The sequence below is a fragment of the Canis lupus genome, chromosome 8, assembly GCF_011100685.1.
Source record: "Canis lupus familiaris isolate Mischka breed German Shepherd chromosome 8, alternate assembly UU_Cfam_GSD_1.0, whole genome shotgun sequence".
Taxonomy (NCBI): domain Eukaryota; kingdom Metazoa; phylum Chordata; class Mammalia; order Carnivora; family Canidae; genus Canis; species Canis lupus.
Window position 1 is genome coordinate 46,665,040 of NC_049229.1, and position 19,553 is coordinate 46,684,592.

The 19,553-nt window shown below is 41.9% G+C and overlaps 1 protein-coding gene across 2 annotated transcripts in view; it reads right to left on the reverse strand.

Moving 5' to 3' along the window:
• Positions 1-19,553, reverse strand: part of ZFYVE1 (zinc finger FYVE-type containing 1) — a 54,671-nt gene that overhangs the window by 14,296 nt on the left and 20,822 nt on the right. Inside the window, exons 3-4 of one of the 2 annotated variants that reach the window (XM_038545172.1) lie at positions 13,759-14,263; positions 8,557-8,771 (exon numbers count right to left, since the gene is read on the reverse strand). In XM_038545172.1, coding sequence (XP_038401100.1) covers positions 8,557-8,771; positions 13,759-14,263 — 720 coding nt within the window. Of the gene's footprint in view, positions 1-437; positions 594-8,556; positions 8,772-13,758; positions 14,264-19,553 lie in introns of those variants that run through there. The other variant, XM_038545176.1, reaches the window with a different exon arrangement.

Genomic DNA, 19,553 nt, shown 5'->3' on the forward strand with positions numbered 1-19,553 from the left:
TCATAGCTTCAGATGCTGGTCACCCATCCTCTCCAACACTGGGTAACATGATAAGCATCTCACTTCCCTCACAAGCCACTGAAGAGAGGGCTAGTGAATCAGACCCTAAAAGCTTCACAGGAACTGACAGGAATAAAGAGTACAGGAACACAACAGTATAACTATTAAAAAAAAAAAATCTGTTGTTAGTGTGTTTTAGATACATGGGTCAAGAGAACCTATCCTCCTCCTTCGACTGCCTGATTGTTCCTTTCCAGTGTAGACACTGCCACCTAATCCACATACTTTGTCTTTCAAAAATTCCAAATCTCAGAGGCGCCTGGCTGGCTCAGTCGGTAGAGCATGAGACTCTTGATCTCGGGGTTATGGCTTCAAGCCCCACGTTAGATGCAGAGATTACTTAAAAATAAAATCTTTAAGGAAAAAAAATTCCAAACCTCACATCATTCCAGGTTTTCTTGGGCTTTCCTCCACCTGAGGTCCCCAAGCTGTTAGGGAAAGGCAGGGAGACCTCTCCGGAGAAAGCTAGGGGAAGCATCTGAGGCAACTCTAAGAAAAGGTTGCCTGGAGACCAGATGATCTTGAACTTTAGTTGCTTTGGCAACAGTATGGCCCCCTTCTATTGAACCTGTAAGGTTTGGTCTCGGTCACCAAGGGCTCGCAGTGAATTTTCTGATTCAAAATGGAGACTCTTATGCAATCACTGATGCCACCTCTCCCCACAAAATATAATAACTTTATAAATAGACACTTCCTCATGTGGTAGAATTGGAAAGCCAGAGTTTCTACATTTAGAGATCAGAGGCTAAAAAAGGTATTATATAAAGCCTGTACAAATTCAACTATAAAATGGTTCTCTCCTAAATTCAGAACTGTAAGTACAGACAACAGTTAATTCAACATTCAGTTCCCTTCTTCAATAGAAACCTGAGCAGCTCTTTGAACAGATTTACCTGCTCAGTGAGGGTACACTCTGCTGGTAGGTGTCTGCGCTGTTGCTTCCCATGGAATCTGGGCAGAGCAGTGAGTGGTCAAGAAGTGGGAAATAATCCTGCTAGAAAAGAGGGATTGGGGCCTGGACCACACCGTGGCTGATTGGCAGGAAGAACGATCAGGTCAGCATGATGCATCAGGAAACAACTGAACGGGCCACTAGAGAAGAGAACAGCAGACTTCCCTCTCACATACATTCTGCAAACTCTTCCATCCTTCTCATTCATCACATTTCCTATTCAATAATGAACATGAAAAGTAGCACTTGGGCTCCCTTCAAATCCAAGAGTGCTACATCAATCAGGTGGAACCTCATAAACAAGACACAGCTAAGAACTTTTTAAAAGTATACCAAGGGCATTAAGAATGCGGTATGTTTTATGTACTACTATAGAAAGATAACTACGATGCATAATTAAGTGAAAAAAAGCAAGCCATAGAATAGCAGGAATCACATGATCCCATTCAAGGTGAAAAATACATACATCATATACACATACTTATATAGGCACTTATGTATGACTACAAATTTCTAGAAGTATATACAAGTATTAACAATGGTTGTGAAAAAAAAAAAATGGTTGTGGGCAGCCCCGGTGGGCAGCGCTTTAGCGCCGCCTGCAGCCCAGGGTGTGATCCTGGAGACCCAGGATCGAGTCCCACGTCGGGCTTCCTGCATGGAGCCTGCTTCTCCCTCTGCCTGTGTCTCTGCCTCTCTCTCTCTGAATAAATAAATAAATCTTAAGAAAAAAAAAAAAAAAAAAACAATGGTTGTGATGGTTGTGATGGGGGTGGGGAGAGACCTTAACTTGTACCTTACACATTTCTATACTATTTGAATTGTTTATCGTGAATACATATCGCTTTTATAATTTAAAAAATAACTTTTTAAACATTAAAATAACCAAACACTCAAACACAATTTATGGGAATATCCTTTCAAGAGCCAACTGGCAATACGTTATCAGGAACCTTGAAAGACGGCTGCCTCCTCTGACCTTCTTTGGAGTAACTATTGAGAATATACAGCACTGGGTTAAAAGCACAGACTTGGTAGCCAGACTAGCTGGTTCAAATTCTCCACCACTTACTAGGTAAATCATATTAGGCAAATTAATTGACTTCTCTGTGCCTCCGCATTTTTACCCCATTGAGACAGCACGAGGATTAAGTGAATTCATTACACATGCAGAGCATAGTACACAACATACAGGAAGCATTCCATAAATATCAGTCCAAAACAGTAATAGGACTTGTAATTTACCCTAAAGAAATAGGCAGAATGTGACATTCCTTTAAACACATGGAAAATATAACCAGGCAAAAAGGAAAACCACTACTAAAACAAGTGCAAAATTAACTAAATGTAAAAAAAAATATCCATCCATATAAATGAAAACCATACAGCTACTTTAAAGACATATTTTCATAAAATACTTAATGGTGTGAGAAAAATGCCAGGCTTCAATGTTCCATGAGAAAACCAAAGTATATAGCTGCCTGTACATCCACTATGACCCCAATGTTCTCTTTAAAATAAGTAGCAAAGAATCACTTAACACCACCATGTATTTAGCCATTTTTTACATACTTAATTCGCATTATTTAGCCATTACAAAGAAAGCTGCTATCATATCCTCATAAAGGTCTCCCTGTATTCAGGTGGAAGAGTTTCTCTAAGGCAAATTCCTAGAAATGACACGGCTGGAATATATATTAGGTATATCTTCACCTACACTAGATAATTCTGAATGGCACTTGGAAGTAGTTGTACTGATTTTAATTTCAACTGGCAATCTGTAAGAGTTTACATTGTTTCACATCCTTTTTGACATTTTATTACCAGACTTGTCAGTGTCTGCCCTCATAATGTTGCTGTTTTCATTTGCCTTTCTTTGATTACTAGAGAGTTGAGATTTCTTCATTTGTTCATCACAGTTTTGATTGCCCCTTAGGTGATTTCTCTCTCCATTTCCCCAAAGCCTATAAACTTTTTCCTGACAATATTCCTGTATATTTTATCTAAAATAAATTGAAAGGGGTGCCTGGGTGGCTCAGTTACACATCTGCCTTCAGCTTAGGTCATGGTATCAGGGTCCTGGGATCAAGCCCAGTATCGCACTGGGCTCTCTCCTCAGCAGGGAGTCTGTTTCTGCCCTCTCTCTGTGCCTCTCTAATGTCTCTCACTGTCCCTCAAATAAATAAAATCTTTTAAAAAAGAAAATAAAATGAAATTCATATAGAAAAAAATTACTTCTATCATATTAGAACATATCCCTAGCCTTCAAAGTGTTTTTACTCAGTAAGTTAGTGAGAAATTGGACAAGGCTAGGAATACCAGAGAGATAAAGAAAAAACTGGCAGAAGCAGGAAGCCAAACAAATTATTTTGGCGTTGATAATTTATCTGTTTATGCCCATCCCCACTCTTCTGTTCCAAAAAGAATTCAAGTTTCCTTGTCAAAATAAAGCCAAATTAAATAAATAAATGAAGAAAAGACAGCCATTCTATTATACACTGCTATGAACTATGAACACTTCAATGAGTGTACTTTAACAGCAATAAAACTCTAGTGGATCAATCTGCCTAATGCAGACATCACAAGTGCCTTTCTATTAGAATGATAATTGGAAAATTAACAACTTACAATTTAAAAGGAGATTAAAGGCAAAACAACCAAAAAAGGTAAAACAATTTTTCAAGGCTTTCAGTAAGTTGCAAGAACCCCACAATTCCCTGGGGAGAGCCGAAGACACATGCTTGAACAGTTAACTCCTTCCCATGCACAGAAGCAGCAGGTCCCACACCCCATCTCCACCCCGAAAGACAGAAAACATAGGATCCAGGTGAAAACTCTGTGGACACCAGTGACCAAGAGTCATTACAACTCCAGCTGACCAGGCTCAGTGTATTTACAGAAAACTTATCACCTCATAAGCATAGTGTAACTTTTTTTCTCAAAATCATCTAACAAACTGGCCTGGGGTACGACCTCCAAGTCCCCTCAGGGTAAAATCTCTGAGCACTAATTACTGCTTACAGCACTCAGTGCCCCTGACAGCCTAATTTAAACATTAAGCTGGGTTAGTTTACAGAAAAACCTGAGGAACTGTAGAACCCAGCCACTGGCCTTGTCATTAAAATTTATACAGATCAGATTCACAGCCCTTTGTACACCACAGTATGGATCCAGGCTCTTTTGAAGATGTTTGCAATGCCTGAGTGTAATCTTCCACTGTGACTACCTCTGAGCCACTTCAAGGACACTGGCCAGTACATCTAAGTATACTTTAAGCTCAAATCTAATTAGAAGTATGTGTTTCATGAATTATTCAAATACAATCATTTTTCAGTTTTTTTCCTTAATTTTATCCACTCTATTTAACACTTATTGAACATTTACTAGATACCAGGTACTTAGTTTCTTCAAGTGTGCTGTTCTATTTGATCCTCACTCAATTTCATTAGGAAAATTCTTTTATTATCCCTATTTTACAGATGAAGGATAAAGGTTCGAAGGAGTAATATCATAAGGACAAAGTTATTGTCTACCTTGTCCTCCACCATATTTCCAGCACCTCAAACTATACTGGGCACATAGATGTGCTCTTTTATTTGTTGTATGAATGAACCAACAAACAAAGTTGCCAAAACCAACTCGCTGTAAATGGCAGAACTGGGATTCCCACAGAAGTCTGTCTGACTCCAGAATCCAAGCTTTTAACCATTGTCTTTAGTCCACTGAGGTTGCTAAAACAAAACAGTACAGACTGGATAGCTTCTCAACAACAGAAATATATTTCTCACAAATCTGGAGGCTGGAAGCCTAAGATCTGGACGCCAGCAAGGTCAGGTTCTGCTTTACAGATGGTGCCTCCGCACTGTGTCCTTGCTTGCTGGAAGGGACTAGGGAGCTCTCTGGGGCTTCTTTCCAAGGCCATTAATCTCATTCATGAGGGCTCCATCCTCATGACCCAATCACCTCCCAAAGGCCCACCGGTACCATCACACTGGGCATTAGGGTTTCAACAAATTAATTTTGGGAGGACACAAACATCTGACCTAAAGCAACCAAGATGCAAAGATCACAAACTTTGTTTAAGGGTAACTTTTCATTTTGATATAATTTCAGACTTGTAGAAAAGTTGGAAGAATGATACAAGGAGCTCTCATATACAATTTACCCGATTCACTAATGGTCTACATTGTACCCCATTACAAACCTTTTAAAAACTCAACGGACTAAAAAAAAAAAAAAAAACTCAACGGACTGAGCAAATCAGCACATCCAAAGTCTGTTCCAAAAAAAAAAAAAAAAAAAAACAAAAAAAAACAAAGTCTGTTCCTGTGTACACCAGAGCCCTCTTCATTTTATGCCAAACCCCTCTCTCCCATCCCTCCCAGCGCTAGGCCCTATCCCCTAGTCCTCAAGGCATCCTCATAACCCTAGTTCCAATCTTGCCAACATTTCCCAGCCTCTCCCCAGGTCCCACATGCCCAGCACTGCCCCAAAGGCTTCCTTCCTGCTCCTCCGTCCTAAGCCTGCAGCCATGGTTAACAGTGTTGTGCACAAACTGCAAAAAAGCAGCAGTATTCCCAGGGATCCCTTTGATGAATTCATTATAAAGAATACTAAAATAAATACATACACAGTAAAGATCAGAGATTATATTGAAGTAAAATCCCTGAAATACTAAAAATAGGCAAAATAGAAACAAAGATATCAAATAAGCAAAAGTACCTAAATAGGATTCCATGTCCAATTATGTGAAATGACAGAAATACATGTTCACTGTGTGTATGTACATATATACATATGTACGTATATACATACACACACGCACTTTTGACACAATCTACTTCAAGAGAATATAACCAAGAAAAATAATGCCAAATACAGAAAGAGCATTTGTGGTATTTAGTTGTGGTATTATTTATAATAGTAAAATTTTACTTATAATCGCTTATCTGACAATTGTAATTTTTGTATGTTTAGACAATGAAATATTGTGTAGCTACCAAAACTACTTATAAAAACCATACAATATAGTAAAGTGTTGCGGCACCGAGTGACTCAGTCAGTTAAGTGTCCGACTCTTGATTTCGGCTCAGGTCATGATCTCAGGGTCATAAAATGGGGCCTTGTATCAGGCTCTATGCTGTGCATGGAGCCTGCTTAAGATTCTCTCTCCCTCTCCTGCCCCTCCCCCACACGCGCTCTCTGAAAAAAAAAATCATACAGTAAAACGTTTATGATGTTTCACAGAGAAAGGATTACAAGTTTACATCTATAATGTGATGACAAGCCACATGTTTTGTTTTTTTTTTTAATGCACAGAACACATACTCTAAGGGCACATAATAAAATGTTAACAGTGGCTATCCCTAGGTGGAGGGCTGTGGTTGGTCCTTGTTTTCAGTGCTGTAATTCTACTGTAGTATCCAACATTTTCTATACTTAACATGTATTCCTAATTAAATCAGAGGATATGAATTTAGACAAACACAATATAAATGGATCACTGAACAAACTGTTCTAAACTTACAATTTTTATTCCCATAATGGTATCAACAACTTTCACATTCCTTTTTGGATCCCTTTTCCCAGCTTTTACCGGGCCAAGGGAATGCTTTGACCAATGTATTGTGCTAAGACAGCAAGATTTCATTGAGACAATCTAGTCAATTCTAAAATGGCAATTTCCAAAAAAAAAAAAAGCAATTTCCAACAACCAGTGATCATTTTTTAACTCATACTTTTCTATTACCCCAGTCTATGCACCCCACCACCACTACCCCTGCCGTTGTTCTAGTGATTTCTTGCCTGTTCACAGCTATTAGTAGGAATAGTAGAGTAACCATATTGCTGTGGGAGTGAAGTGATATTACCTAGCACAGTGATCCCACCTACCCAGATACTTGAGAGGCCTAAGATGCCACTTGATAAAGAAGGGCAACAATCTAACCCCTGAGGGCCTCAGACAGGTTATACAGCATCTGTTGTAGCTGGAGGGTTTGCAGTCCCCCTAGGCGGCAGGGTCTCTGTTACAAAGAAGCAAGCATCAACCATCAGGATGGGGAAACAAATTCTGTGGATCAGCAGGGTGCTTTATAACAGGATTTTACTGTATCATCAAAACAATTTGTTGATACTACTGCTGAGATACACAAGAAAAACAATTTGCCTGATTTTAAAGGACAACGATGGAATGCTTAGGTATGTTTCCCAAAAGACAGGCCTCACATCACTGATGTCTACAAGGTGAATTTTAGGGCACAAGACATGGCTGTAGGTGATACAATGAACAGCATCTAGTTCCAAAGAAGAAATTACTCCTGCTTAGGAACACCTGAGTGGCTCAGAGGTTGAGCATCTGCCTTTGGCTCAGGGTGTGATCCCGGTCCAGGGATCAAGTCCCACATTGGGCTCCTTACCAGGGGCTTGCTTCTCCCTCTGCCTGTGTCTCTGCCTCTTTCTGTGTGTTTCTCATGAATAAATTTTTTTAAATCTTAAAAAAAAAAAATTACTCCTGTTTAAATTCATTTGCAAAATTTCAGATTCTGTTAAAGTCTCAAGTAACAGTATTACCTTTATCTTCTCCAGGACACTTGTTAATCTCCCTCTTAAGTAAAGAAAAAACAAGCCCCAGCCTCAGAACCTTTCACGAATAACAGTCTCTAGAGAGGAAATAATATGTTATTATACTTGTTGAAAGGCAGATTCTTCTTGGTTATAAGGAGCTCTAGAGTAAACCAGCCAGGATTTATACCTGCTGCCACTTAGTAACTGTATGTCACCGAATACTTCACCTCCCTGTGCCTCAGTTTCCTCATCTGCAAAATGAGGATGGTAATAGTAATTAACACACTGAGGTGGTGTAAGGATTTTTTAAAAGATTTTATTTTTAAGTAATCTCTACACTCAACATGAGGCTTGAACCTACAACCCCAAGGTCAGGAGTCACATGCTCTACCAACTGAGCTGGCCAGGCACACTGGTAAGGTAAGGATTAAGTGAACTAATCCATATACAGTCCTCTAAATGTTGGTATATAATAAACAGCAATTATTATTATTGTGTCTCTTTGTTGTTTTTTTGTCTTGGGAAATTTCTACCTGTGATATTTCTATGATTTACGGTGATCACAAAAAATTGCCCTCTAGAATAAATTAATACAGCTTACAAAAAAAAAAAAAAAAAACCCAAAAAAACAGTGAGTCCTGTTCAGATAACTTAGGCTCAATACAAGGTCAATTCACCAGGGCTGGGCCATACCATATAGAGACAAATGCTTCTTCCTATTTATCCAAAAGCCTGGTTTTTCTCTGACATGGAGACCTGTCACTTTTTAACTATATAACCCAAGATTTCTCTGTGCCCGTGATCTTAGCAAGATGAGCTCACTCAACAGGTGTGCTAACTCCACTCTTGTGCTTCCTTTCCCTACAACCTCTATTTCCAGCCCCAGCTTCCAATCCCTGGCACCAACAAAAGGGGAGCTGAGTGTTCTCACTACCCACAAGTACCCCAATGAGAAGCACTTGGGACAGGAGCCAACTGACCTTCAGGGCTTTGAAGATGACCCCTGGGTGCCGGGGAGAACGGGTGGTGTTGTTCTCTAGCTGCTGCTCCAAAGCACGTCGAAGCCCAGAGAAGTCAGTGGGAGGGTTGTAAGTCCTCGTTCCCTTGTAGTGGATGGAACTGAAGGCTTCAGGGAAGCGGCCCAGCTTCCGGAACCGGTCCTGGATGAGCTTTTCTGGCACCTCTGAGGGGTGATCTGGACAAGGAAACAGGTATGTGAACGATGGTCTTTCTTTAAAAAAAAAAATCTGCCTTGCATTTTAAAAATATGTAGCCTGAGTCTCTATATAAATAGGCATAAACAGGCAGAACTAATCTATGCTGTTAAAACTCAGGTCACCCTTGCCTAGAACGGAGCGTGAGCAGGGCTTCCCCATGAAGTGAGTATTGGCAGGTCATTTTCTGGTACTGATTTCAAGGGTACATCCAGACTATGAAATTTATCACAATAATACACTTTTGATATGATGTACACTTTTCTATATGTACATTATACTTCAAGGGAAAGCCATTTTTAAATCTGCTCATTGTAAAAAAGAAATTCAAACATGTCAAAGCATAAAAGAAATATATTTCTTCTGCCCCTCCTACTTCTTTTTCCTACATATGTTATCAACACATATACACAACTTGCTTGTATCACTTAATTACGTACTGTAAGTACCTGTTCTCTTCATGATAAACTCTAGAAAATTTCCTTATTCTCTTTCATAGCTACATAGTCCTCCATCCTATGGATGTATTTAACCAGTCACCTGCTAATGAACATTTAAAATACACAAAAATTTTAAACACGCTGATCTTATGCTGGTCAAGCTATAGACAAACTGCCAGAGTATCTGAGAGTAGTTTCACCAATATTTATCCAGAAATTTGTAGAGTGGTAGTACAAATGAATTCAATAAATATTTTGGAGATATATGTTACAAGGACTTTTTAATTTCCTTTAATATTTTAACAACAACAAAATCACTCCAATTAATACTGGAGGTATGGCCTTACTCAAATTTAAAGATACAGTCATCAAAAAGTAGCCAAACTCTGTAATTCATCCCTAAATCTATCTCCTCCTGAACTTTTCCTGTGGCAGTGGACTTTTCAAGGTGCTGGCTTGGTCACCCTCACTCCCTCCCAACATCACCTCACACCTTGTCCCTGGACATAAAATCACTGCTCCAAAATGATTATAGGAGCTTGGTTCTACTCATCTGAAAAACACAGAATTCTTTGCCTACTAACTCCCACCTAGAATCCTCTGTCCAAAAAAAGAAGAGGATCAAATAAAATCAGAAAGTGGGGGGCATCTGGGTGCCTCCGTGGTGAGCATCTGCCTTTGTTTCAGGTTATGATCCTGGGGTCCTAGGATGAAGCCCCACATCGGGCTCCCCACAGGGAGGCTGCTTCTCCCTCTACCTATGTCTCTGCCTCTCTCTGTCTTTCATGAATAAATTCTGTAGAAATAATACAAATAAAATAAAATAAAAAAGAAAGTCAGAAAGTGGGACACCCAGATGGCTCAGTTGTTTTGAGCGTTCAATTCTTGATTTCAGCTCAGCTCATGATCTCGGGGTGGTGAGATCAAGCCCCACATGGAGCCCCCTGATGGGTGTGGACCTGCTTAAGATGGTCTCTCTTCCTCTCCCTCTGCCTCTCCCCACTGCTCACTCTCAGCTAAAAAAAAAAAAAAAAAAAAATTAAAATTAAATAAAATCAAAGTCTATGAGACAAAAAACTCAAATTATCAATTTGCCCACAATCCTGGTACCTCTCTATCCTGCATAAAGTCCGGCTGCCTTGGTTCCATCTCCAGGTTTCAAGAAGGAGCAACAGTATTCCAGAAAGAGCTCTCGATTTATGAGTTAGGAAACCCTATTTTGAACCCCAATTTTGCAACTTACTAGCTGGAAACCTCTTGTTATATAACTCAAGTTCTCTGAGTTTAGCTTCTTCATCTGTAAAATGGGCTGCTACCAACTGAGCCAAATAACAAGGATGCAGTAAAGTTAGCACTGCTTTTTTAAATTTTTTTATTTTTTATTTTAATTTTTTTTTGCACTGCTTTTTTTTTTTTAAGATTTTATTTATTATTCATGACAGACAGACAGAAAGAGAGAGCCAGAGGCACAGGGAGAGGGAGAAGCAGGCTCCATGCAGGGAGCCTGATGTGGGACTCGATCCCAGGACTCCAGGATCAGGCCCTGGGCCGAAGGCAGGCACCAAACCGCTGAGCCACCCAGGAATCCCCCCGCACTGCTTTTTTTTAAAACAATACATGGTACAAAGCAAAACATGGTACAAAGCAAAAAAAAAAAAAAAAAGTTATTTGTGAAGGGCTGGTTATTTCAAAATCCTGAACAAGAGGGGCGCCTGCATAGCTCAGTCAGTTAAGCATCTGTCTTCAGCCCAAGTCATGGTCCAGGGTCTTAGGATCAAACCCTACACTGGGTTCCATGCTCAGCGGGGAACTTGCTTCTCCCTCTTTCAAATAAATAAATAAAATCTTTAAAAAAAAAAATCCTAAACAAGAAATTAAACCCACCTCTTACCAAAGCTGTAAAAATCAAAAGCAGCATAAAAATTCAGATCATGGGAGGCACCCCAAAATCGGCATTTCCAGCCTTCTCTCCTAACCTCAGAATCACTTGCTAAGGACCCTTAGCTAGAACATTTAGATTTCTCATCTTCCTGCTAGACCCAGGTCCTTCTGATCCTAATGCTTTAATATGGCCCCCGTCTCTCCACTTTCCCTCCTGTGCCACTGCCCTGGCTCAACACCTATCATTTCTCCTCTAGCACCATGGTAATGTCCTGGCTGGTCTCCCTGCCTCCCTGCCTCCAGGCATGCCTCTACAGTTCATCCTGCAAAAGGCTGTTGTGTGATCTTTGGAAAATATAGATCTGTATAACTCCCTGCTTAAATTCCTTCAGGGGCTCCTATCATATCTAACAACTGAGTCAAGGCAATCCACGATCTGACCCCCAAGTATCTCCGCCATTCCCTCTCACACAGTCTGTGCTTCAGACACAGTGAGAGCCTCTTTATTTATTCATCCAACAAACCTCTGAGTGTCAAGCACTCACTCATCTAGGCTCTTCAGATAGTGGTGGATTAAGACAGACAAGGTTCCTGCCTTCCTGGAGTTTCTTGTTGTAATGGGAGACAAACAAAAACAAGCAAGCAAACATATGGGATGATTTCAGATAGTGATCAGGGCCCTGATGCAAATGAACAGAGTGATGCAGTAAGAGTGTAAAGTTGGGTGCAGGAAGGACCACTCTACAGGGGACAGTCGGCCAAGGCTCCCAGGGGGTGGGAGCTGAGTCGAATCTGAAGCATGGCTTATTGAGTAAACGGTGTTCCAGGCAGAGTAGCATATGCAAAGGTGCCAACACAGAAAAGGCCGCTGTGGCTACCAGAGGGAGTGTACACACACATCATGTGTGCACACACACGTGCATGGTGGGGGCACATGGTAGGCGGCAGGAGAGAAAACCAGAGAAGGAGTTCAGAGACACAGACAGGACTCAGAGTAAGGACATCATGATGAGTTTGTAGTGAAAGCCACTGGCGCCTTGTAAGCAGAAGAATAACATGATCTAAATTATAAATAAAGCTTGTGGAAAGATCACCAGGATGCTGTGTGGCACACACACTGAGGGGCTGAAAGGGAACTTGGGAGACTCTTGTAGAACAACCTGCAGTTTCCTGGACACAATCCACACTCCTTCAAGCCACCAGGGGTTTGTGCTTTCCGGAGCAGATTTCCTCCCCTGCCCTACCAACCCACATGTCAAGGCTCAAATACCACCTCTTTCCCAGATCCCCTAGGAGGTGTGAAGAGCCCCTGTGCTGTACTCCCACACCTCCAGGACCTACATCGCTACAGAAAAGAGCACACGTGGTCTCCCCAACTGGGCTGTGGGCTACTCGTGGATGAGAATTGCCTCAGTGCCCCAGTGCTCAGCATGTGGCATTGTGCACTTGAACTCTTCTAACTGACGGGGCGCCTGGGGGCTCAGTCGGTTAAGTGTCCAACTCTGCATTTTGGCTCAAGTCAGGATCTCAGGGTTGTGAGATTGCGTCCTGTGTTTGCGCTGGGCATGCAGTCTGCTTCAGATTCTCTCTCTCCCTCTGCCCCTCCCCTACTCTCTAAAAAAATAAAAGAAAGGAAGAAAACAATCTCTGTTGCCTGAATGAACAGGTAAATGGGGGATCCCTGGGTGGCGCAGCGGTTTGGCGCCTGCCTTTGGCCCAGGGCTCGATCCTGGAGACCCGGGATCGAATCCCACGTCGGGCTCCCGGTGCATGGAGCCTGCTTCTCCCTCTGCCTGTGTCTCTGCGCCTCTCTCTCTCTCTCTGTGACTATCATAAATAAATAAAAATTTAAAAAAAAAAAAAAAAACAGGTAAATGGTCCAACTGTGTTAGGAGCTGACCCTACTGTCCCCACCTGTGTCCAATTACTTGTTGTACCTGCTGCCTCATCCTCCCTCAGGTCATGATTTTGCTTCCTACTTCTCTAAGGTAAGAGAAACAATAGGACAGCTCTCACACACATACTGTATCCACCAATCACCTGCAACTGCGTCCATATAGTGTTTCTCTCCTGTGTTTATGGAGGGACTGGCTATGTTTCTAAGGCCAACCACCCCTGTGAGGCTCACTCCAACTGCTCTGCTCTTTCCATCTGCATCGTTCCCTACCTCGTGAAGCATTCCACGAGGAAAAAATATCTGCAATACCTCACAACTTCAATTTAAAGATGGGAAAATCCCTTGAAATCCCACATTAACCTCCAGCTATCATCTCATTTGTCTGTTTCCCTTTATAATAGAACTTTTGGAAAGAGTGGAATATTACACAACCTTAATTCTTCTCCTATTCTCTCTTGAACCTACTCTGAGCAGGCTTTCATGCCCACCACCCCTGGAAAACAGGTCTTACCAGATTACCAAGGATCTCTCTATTGCCTAAGGTAATCAGTAATCCCCAATCCTCATCCTGACCAGAAGCAGATTTTGACATAGTTGCTCACTCCACCTTTCTTCAAACACTCCCTCCCATCCTGCCCAGGCAGAAATTCTGCTGGGCAATCCACCTCCACCAAGTTAGTGCTACAGCCCAACGGCTGCCTCCTCACACCCACAAAGGTCAACCTGGGACACAGCCCTCTGTCTACTCACCAGAGCCCAGCAGCTGAGTGTGAACAGTCTCATGGAAAATGATAACAGCAGGGCCCAGGGTGGACAAGGGGACATCCAGGCCACAGCGGGCAGTGGTAGCCTTGAGCTCCTTGGTGAAGTGCTTCAGATAAGCTTCTGAGGCGTCCCCAAGGAACTTGAAGAGGTCATTATGCAGCCGGTCTGCATGAGTTCGATAGATGACAAGATCTGAGATGGCCAGGACCTTCAGCAGCAGTCGAGTTCTCTGGCTGAGATTCACTGTAGCCCCCAAGAGCCCCTCTGTGTCTATCACTGCTACTTTGTGGACTGGGTCATATGCTGCCCACACCCCCACGGTGCAGGACTCCTGGGCAGGGGAAGTTTTAAAGACTTCACGGCCATAAAAGAAAGTGTGGTTTAGAGTATGAGACTTTCCATCACCAGTATTTCCAAAAATGGAAACCACCTTCAAATGCTGATCAGGTTTACAGTCCAATTTCCTAATAAAGTCCTCTTCATTTGTTACCTTCAAAAAAAAAAAAAAAAGAAAAAGAAAAAAGAAAAGAAATATAAACTGCATAATAGAGAACTTGCAAGAACAATAAATGCTTCCCAAGGTCAAGATCCTAGACTAAACTGTCAACGTGGCAAAGAAAAGAAGCCCCAGGATGATAGGCTCCCACCCAGCCTTTCCCCCAGCAAACAGCTAAGAGGAACTTCCAAAGCTTCAGGCGGCACAATTTAGTGCTCACAAAAGAGCTACAACTATAAAACTCTTGGAAGATGACATAGGAGTGGTGTGCCTCGGTGGCTTTGTCAGTTAAGCATCTGCCTTCGGCTCAGGTCATGACCTCAGGGTCCTGGAATTGAGTCCCAAATCTAGCTCCCCACTCGCCAGGGAGTCTGCTTCTCCTTCTCTCTCTGCCCCTCCCTCCTCTCGTGCTCCCTCTCTCTTTTTCTCTCTCAAATAAATTAAACTTAAAAAAAAAAAAAAAAGAAAAAAGACAACATAGGAGCAAATCTATGTGACCTTGGATTAGGTAGGCAATGGCTTCTTGGATATGATACCAAAAGCAATACAACATAAGAATTAAACAAAATGGACTTCATCAAAATTAAAAACTTATATTCTGCAAAGGATACCAACAAGACAGCGAAAACAAAGCCCAAAGAATGGAAGAAAGTATTTGTGAATCATTTATCTGATAAGGGTCTAAGTAGTCCAGAATACATAAAGAACTCTTTTGGGGGTCCCTGGGTGGCTCAGTGGTTTAGTGCCTGCCTTCGGCCCAGAAGCATGATCCTGAAGTCCTGGGACCAAGTCCCACATCAGGCTCCCTGCGTGGAGCCTGCCTCTTTCTCTCTGTGTCTCTCATGAATAAATAAATAAAATCTTTAAAAAAAAAAAAAATAACTCCTAACTCAACAAGGAAAAAAAAAACTTGTTAAATATTAAGCCAAAAATTTGAATAGACATTTTTCCAAAAATTTACAAATGGCCAATAAGCACATGAAAAAATATCACCACAGTTATTAAGGAAATGTGAATTAAAACCACAATGAGGGGGTGCCTGGATGGCTCAGTCAGCTAAGCCAGGTTTCAGCTCAGGTTATGATCTCAGGATCCTGGGATCAAGACCCAAGTCAGGCTCCATGCTCAGTATAGAGTATACATAAGATTCTCTCTCTCCCTCTCCCTCTGCCCCTCCCACTTGTGCATTCTCTATCTCTCTCTCAAATAAATAAAATCTTAAAAATAGGGGTGCCTGGGTGGCTCAGTGGTTGAGCGTCTGCCTTTGGTTCAGGTCATGATCCCAGGGTCCTGGGATCGAGTCCCACATGGGCCTCCCTGCAGGGAGCCTACTTCTCCTTCTGCCTGTATCTCTGCCTCTCTCTCTGTATCTCTCATTAGATAGATAGATAGATAGATAGATAGATAGATAGATAGATAGATAGATAGATAAATAAATAAATAAATAAATAAATAAATAAATAAATAAATAAATTTCGCATAGCTATTTGGGGTGCTTGCCTGGCTCAGTTAAGTGTGCGACTCGATCTCAGGGTTGTGTGTTCGAGCCTCACGCTGGAAGGAGAGATTATTTAAATAAATAAACTTTAAAAAAATAAATAGGGATGTCTGGGTGACTCGGTCAGTTAAGCATCTGCCTTCAGCTCATGTCATGATCCCAGGTCCTGGGACTAAACCCCACATCAGGGTCTCTACTCAGTGAGCAGTCTGCTTCTCACTCTCCCTTTGCCCTTACCCTCTGCTCATGCTCTCTTTCTCTGAAACAAATAAAATAAAATCTTTAAAAATAATAATTTAAAAATTTTTAAAAAATGATAAGTGTTAGTGAGAATATGAAGAAACTGCAATGCTCATGCATTGCTGAGTGTGTAAAAGGACACAGCCACTCTGGAAAACAGTACGGCAGCTTCTCAATAAGTTAAACATGGAGTTACCACATATCTCAGTAATTTCACTCCTTGGTATGTATCCTAGAGAACGAAAAACATATCATATATCCACCCAAAACTTGAACGCAAATGTTCATGGCAGCAAGATCCGTAATAGCCAAAAGGTGGAAACAACTCACATGTCCATCAACTGATGAAAGGATAAACAAAATGTGGTGTTTCCATACACAGGAGTATTGTTCAACCATAAAAAGAAATGCAGTACGTTACATGCCACAACGTGGACACACCTTGAAAGTATCATGCTAAGTGAAAGAAACCAGACACAAAATACTGCATATTCTATGATCTCATTTATATGAAATATCCACAACAGGCAGATAGATAGATTTACAGTAATAGAAAGCCTGTTAGGGGGCAGCCCAGGTGGCTCAGCGGTTTAGTGCTGCCTTCAGCCCAGGGCCTGATCCTGGGGACCCAGGATAGAGTCCCACGTTGGGCTCCCTGTGTAGGGCCTGCTTCTCCCTCTGCCTGTGTCTCTGCCTCTCTCTCTCTCTCTCTCTCTCTCTGTGTCTCTCATGAATGAATAAAATCTTAAAAAAAAAAAAAAAGAAAGCCTGTTAGGAGTTACCAACATCTGGGGGAAAGAGAGACTAGGGAGTGACTACTAATAGATATGAGGCTTTTATTTGGGTTGATAAAAATGTTCTGGAATAGTCTAAGGGTTCCACAACTTTATGGATATACTAAAAACACTGAATTGCCCACTCTAATGGGGTGAAATATATGGTATATAAATTACATCTCAATGAAGTTGTTATTTAAAAAAAGGAGGGGGGACACCTGGGAGGCTCAGTTGAGTGTCTGATTTGATTTCAGCTCAAGTCATGATGTTGTGAGATTGAGCCCATCAGGCTCTGCGCTAGGCATGGAATCTACTTGAGTCTCTCTCCCTCTGCTTCCCCCTGTCCCCCACCTATGTGAGTTCACATTCTGTCTCTCAAAATAAGTAAATAAAATATTTTTTTAAAAAAACATGGCTCGGGGGCAGCCTGGGTGGCTCAGCAGTTTAGCACCTGCCTTTGGCCCAGGGCATGATCTTGGAGACTCGGGATCGAGTCCCACATCGAGCTCCCTGCATGGGGCCTGCTTCTCTGTCTGCCTGTGTCTCTGCTTCTCTTTCTCTCTCTCGGTGTCTCTCATAAATAAATAAATAAAATCTTTTTTTAAAAAGTTTAAAAAATAAAAAAACATGGCTTGGAAAGCCCGGGTGGCTCAGCAGTTGAGCATCTGTCTTTGGCTCGGGGTGTGATCCCAAATCCCGGCATCGAGTCCTGCATCAAGCTTCCTGGAGCCTGCTTCTCCCTCTGCCTATGTCTCTGCCTCTCTCGCTACGTCTCTCATGAATAAATAACAATCTTAAAAAAAAAAGAAATGGCTCCATCAGGTCTTTGTTTCCAAGACAACCAAGAAGGAATAATGGTCATGCCAAAAAGGGCCACGGCCACATGCAACCTATTTGCTGCACCAACTGTACCTGCTGTGTGCCCAAGGGCGAGAACATTACGTTTGTTATTTGGAACATTGCACAGGCCATTGCCGTCAGGGACATTTCCAAGGCAAGTGTCTTCGACACCCATGTGTTTCCCAAGCTGTATGTAAAACATACAGTAAGGTAGTCAGGAATCATTCTCATGAAGCATTAGAGAACCAAACACCCCACACCACCCCGATTTAGACCTGTGGGTGCTTATCCCACATTGTCCACAAAAGCCCATGTAAGGAGCTAAATCCTTAAGGACTGAAGAAAAGCTGTTCTCCAGAAAAAATATATAAAATGGAGATTATACTAAAAAATGCATTGGTCAAACTTCATCCATCCGTAATTCCTCTGTGTCCCAGACTGAACCCCCTTGAAAGATGCTCAGGGCCGCTAATCTTAGAATATAGAACCCCACAGCCAAAGCTCCTAATCCAAACAGGCAAATGTTCTACTCCACCAAGGAGTGATGAATCTCTACACCTAATAACCTCCAGCCACAAGAGAAAACATGACTTCCTGATTCCCAAGAGTCTGCTGGTTTATTAAAGAGTAGTTAGAGAAAAGTAGACAGACCATGAGTATAATATAAGCCATCATTTTCCACAACCTCATCAAGATAATAAACTACTCATGATCCTATTAATCATATCACTGTTACATTATTAATGGCCTTCATGTTAATGACAATGCTAATAATTTACCCAAGGCAATGACAGCGCCTTTGCTAGATCCATGAGGGCAGAACTGTGTCTACTTTATCTTTCCACCCCCAGCATTTAGAACACAACCTGGAATATAAGAAAAGCTCAATATTTAGTTACTGAATGAATGAATGTCATGCATGTTGCCTAATCACTTTTGTCCACCCTGTATCCTCCATAGGGTTTAATTTTTTTTTTTTTTTTAATGATAGTCACACAGAGAGAGAGAGAGAGAGAGAGAGGCAGAGACATAGGCAGAGGGAGAAGCAGACTCCATGCACCGGGAGCCCAACGTGGGATTCAATCCCGGGTCTCCAGGATCGCGCCCCTGGGCCAAAGGCAGGCGCTAAACCGCTGTGCCACCCAGGGATCCCCTCCATAGGGTTTAACACACAGCAGCATTCAATAAACCCGGTGATGTGCTCATGGAACAAGAAGTTACACAAAACAGCCCATTTTGGACTGATGTCACTCACTGGTCCCAAACAGCTAGGTTACTCGCAAGAGAAAAAGAACAAAAGCTCCATAAAGCTCTACTGGCAAGGAGTCAGATAAGGTCAGAGTGGCCAGCTGTGAGAGCCAGCACCTTCTCACACAGTCGTGGGGAAGAGGACTGGGCCTAGGGACTTTCTCCCCTTGGAAATCTACCCTGCCGTGACTCTGTTATTGCACAGAGCAACGACTGCTCTCCAGGGCATTTAATGGGGGCACCTGAAAAAGGGGCATGCAGAAGCCTCTCAGTACACAGTTAAATGTCTCAGGATTCACAGTGAGTACCCTCCAAGTGATGTACATAATAAAGAAACAACTCATTCAGGATGAAAATAAAACTCCCTGTCAGCAGGTGGGAGTTTTATTTTGGCACCCAGTGTCCCAGGGTATGTTAAACATACATGTTCATGTGGTAGGCACATGCATCTTAGTCCAGTAAAAGGAGCTCAAAGCCCTCAGGCTGGTTTTTCTACTGACAAGCCTTGGATAATCATTTACCATGTACTGAAGGTATTTTTCTCCCCACATGTAAAATAAAGATAGAGCCATCTTTGCCTACTTTGACTGGCTGGTGGTCACTAGTCAAAGGAAACGATAAACTGAGAAAATGCCTGCTTAACTGGAACTGCAGTTCTTTTTCCTTCTTCTGCCTTCCACAT